Source organism: Cynocephalus volans, chromosome 2 (assembly GCF_027409185.1).
Source record: "Cynocephalus volans isolate mCynVol1 chromosome 2, mCynVol1.pri, whole genome shotgun sequence".
Taxonomy (NCBI): Eukaryota; Metazoa; Chordata; class Mammalia; order Dermoptera; family Cynocephalidae; genus Cynocephalus; species Cynocephalus volans.
Genome location: NC_084461.1, coordinates 124,277,037 through 124,280,398, shown reverse-complemented (window position 1 = coordinate 124,280,398; position 3,362 = coordinate 124,277,037). Strand labels below are relative to the sequence as shown.

The following is a 3,362-nucleotide window of genomic DNA, read 5'->3' as shown; positions in this document are numbered from 1 at the left end:
TTTTTACCTTTGTTTCTCAGAAACAAACTCCTTGAGTCCCAGGACAATCTTTTAATAATTTTATACTCCCAGAATTCTTAGCACAAGAGAGTTCTAAGAAAGAGCATTCCATTCAACTGATTAAATGTTGCCAAATGTTCATCTAAGAAACATTTCAGAACAGGGCTAGCAGCCATCTCCCAGTCAAAAAAAAAAAAAAAATCCCTTAAAGTTTGCTTACCATGGCATTGACATGTGTGTGATCCCCTTTCCTATTCCGAATCTGAATACAGGATATTGGCAAATTCAGTCCTACCCCAGTGGCCAGATTTCTCAGGTCAGCAGCATTGTACTCCCCACACAAAAGCAAACTGTTATTATCAGAACCAAGTCCCAGAGAGGTCTGATAGAGATAAGTCTGAGAAAGTCTCTCAATTGTAGTGACATCTATTGTGGCTGATGTCATGCAAGGATTTGAAATCATCTTCCTTTCACACCTCAGATCCTCTGGAGAGCGACAGCAGCTCTGACAGTGACAACCTGGGCTCTGGCTCAACTGGATCCACATGAAGAAAAGTAAGCACCCAAAAAATAAAAAGGAAATACAGGCCAGGGCAATTACTAAATACAAGTTCTGGGCAGAAAGCTGCCCTCCTGGCTCCCAGATATCTTCAAAGTCTGGAAGGACCTGAGGGGCAGAGTTGATTAATAACACTCCCAGAATGACAGAGGAGGAGAGTGGTGGATCTCCATGGTCCTGAACCATTACCACTACCTTCTGCTTAACTGCATCAGTGGGAAGAACTAAGCGAGCAGTACGGAGTTCTCCCACACTGGCTGAAATTCTGAAAAGGCTAAAGTCAGAAGCCTGTGAGATGTGATAGGAAAGCCAGGCATTGGAACCACTGTCTGCATCCTCTGCTACCACTTTTGTGACCAAATGTCCAGTTCTGGCAGAGCGGGGCACAATTTCTACTGGAACAGAGCCATTTCTAGGCAAGGGAAACAAGATGACTGGAGCATTGTCGTTCCTATCTACCACAAACAAGTTTACTGTCACTGTGGCACTTCTGGGAGGAATGCCTCCATCCTGGCCTTCCACCTGGAATCGAAATCCCCTGAGCCGTTCAAAGTCAAAGGAAGTTTTGGCAGTGATAGCCCCACTGGATGATTCCACTGCCACCAAGCTAGAGGCTGGTGGCCTATCAGAGGTAATATCCAACAGATCATAAAAGACAAGGCCATTCTTCCCCAGGTCCGGGTCCTGGGCAACCACACGGCCTAGAGAGGCCCCAGGGTTATTGTTTTCAGGCACGAAAAGTTCCTGTTGTGCTTGAGGAAAGCTTGGTGTATTGTCGTTCACATCAGCAACTGACACAGTGAGTGTCCTTTGAGTGCTAAGTGGGGGCGAGCCACCATCTGAGGCAGTGATCAGAACCTGGTATTCACTGATCTGCTCCCGGTCTAGAGGCCCATCTGTTAGCAGACTGTAGTAGTTGTCAAAGGAAGGCTTCAACTGAAAAGGGCCTCCGCTGGACATGCTACAAGTTACCCTACCATTGGGACCAAGGTCCTCGTCCTTTACACTGAGGAGAGCAATCACTGTGCCAGGGATGGCGTCCTCAGGTACTGGGCTGGAGAGAGTCATGAAGTTCACCTCAGGGGCATGATCGTTTACATCAGTCACCTCCACCAGCAGTTTAGCGGTGCTAGCTAGACCGAAGGTGCCTTTGTCCCTCGCCTCGATGTACGCCTCCAACAGCGTTTCAGGCGGTCCTAGTGAAGCAGCTACCAGTACCTCCCCACTTTCAGGGTGCACGTGAAAGCGATGTCGCAGCTCTGCTTGTGTGCTGTTGCTTAAGAAGTATCGGACTTCCCCATTGAAGCCTTCATCCGGATCTGAGGCCTGAACTCGGAATAACACAGTCCCATTGGGCGCAGTCTCTGGCACCTTCGTGCGGTATACGGAGCGCTTGCATACAGGCGTGTTGTCGTTTGTGTCCACCACGATGATGGTGACTTGTGCGTCTCCGGAACGCGCGGGCAGCCCACCGTCCCGAGCCGTGAGCACCAGCAGGTGGGTGGCGCGCTGCTCGCGATCCAGCGCTTTCTCCAGCACCAACTCTGGGTATTCACTGCCGTCTACCCGTGACCCTATGTCCAAGCGAAAGTGCTGGCTGGAGCTCAGGCTGTAGCTTAGTACTCCGTTGCTTCCCTCGTCGGTATCTTGAGCACTAGGGAGAGTAAATCGGGCTCCAGGCGCCAGGAACTCCGGGATGTGCATCTGCACGTCCCCGGCAGGGAAGAGAGGTGAGTTGTCATTGGCGTCCAGGACGTGAACGTGTATCTTATGCAGTTCCAGCGGGTCCTCGAGGACTAGCTCATAGGTCAAGACGCAGGCAGCTTTGGTTCCGCACAGCTGCTCGCGGTCCGCCGGTTCTCGGACCACCAAACTACCGTTGGCCAGGTCCACCCCGAAGTAGAGCTCGCGGTGGCTGGAAAGGAAGCGAAAGTTCCGCAAGGACAGAGCGGCCGCGGGCAGCTCCAAGTCCGCGGCAACATTGCCTACGGCTACGCCCCGCTCCGTCTCCTCCAACACTAAGTACTCCAGCTGTTCGGCGGCAGCGCCGCAGGAGACCCACAAGCATAGAACCGCCACCCCCCAGCCCACCATTGTCTCTCTCGGCGTCCGCGCTCCACCACCAGCGACCTGGGACCATACTCCGGACTCCCGGAGGGCACAAGCCGCGCTGAAGAGCAAGCTCCGACCGGCCGCCTCCGCTGCGAGCTAGAGGTTCAGCGACTGCTGACGTTCCGCCTCCGGAATACCCGGAATTACCCCGGACTGGCCGGCCGGGAGCTAGGTTTGCTAGACTGGAGGCTTGGCAGCCGTCTGGGAAAGCGGAGCAGGCCCGGTGCGGAGGAGCGCAGCGCCGCCTAGGGGCGCAGACACGAGGGAAACCTCCCGGGCTGGGGAAGCGGCGTCTCAGGTCGCGGCGGGCTGGGATCTCGCCCCCGGCTCGGGCCGCGGGCGCCCAGCGGAGCCAGGAAGAATGTAACTAACACGTCTCTCCTTAAACGGGGACAACGCTGCCTTAACCTCCACAACCTCTGCCGGAAGACTGCTAGTGAACTGCGGCTGAGCCCAGCGGGGCTCCTCTCGCCAACTGTTGGAGAGCGGAGCGTCTAGTCCCGGGCGCTCTGACACGCTGACCCCCCTACAGTGCCCGCGCAGAGGGCGGACCTCCGCGCAGAACCGCCGGGGCGGAGGCGGTGAGAGGCGGAACCGTGAACTTGAACGACCACGCCTTCTAGGCTTAAGGAAACAGGAGACTTGAACCAAGTGCTGTGATGCGTTCGGTGCTGGATTCCCAGCCTCTCCG

General features: G+C 54.9%; 1 protein-coding gene across 1 annotated transcript; it reads right to left on the bottom strand.

Moving 5' to 3' along the window:
- Positions 1–205: 205 nt before the first annotated feature.
- PCDHAC1 (protocadherin alpha subfamily C, 1) lies at positions 206–2,653 on the bottom strand. The gene has a single exon (XM_063087654.1). The coding sequence runs from the start codon at positions 2,651–2,653 to the stop codon at positions 206–208; it is 2,448 nt and encodes an 815-aa protein (XP_062943724.1).
- Between the last annotated feature and the right edge of the window lie 709 nt (positions 2,654–3,362).

Excerpts from the sequence above, each read along its gene's own strand:
- PCDHAC1 (XM_063087654.1), bottom strand. The coding sequence starts at position 2,653 with ATGGTGGGCTGGGGGGTGGCGGTTCTATGCTTGTGGGTCTCCTGCGGC.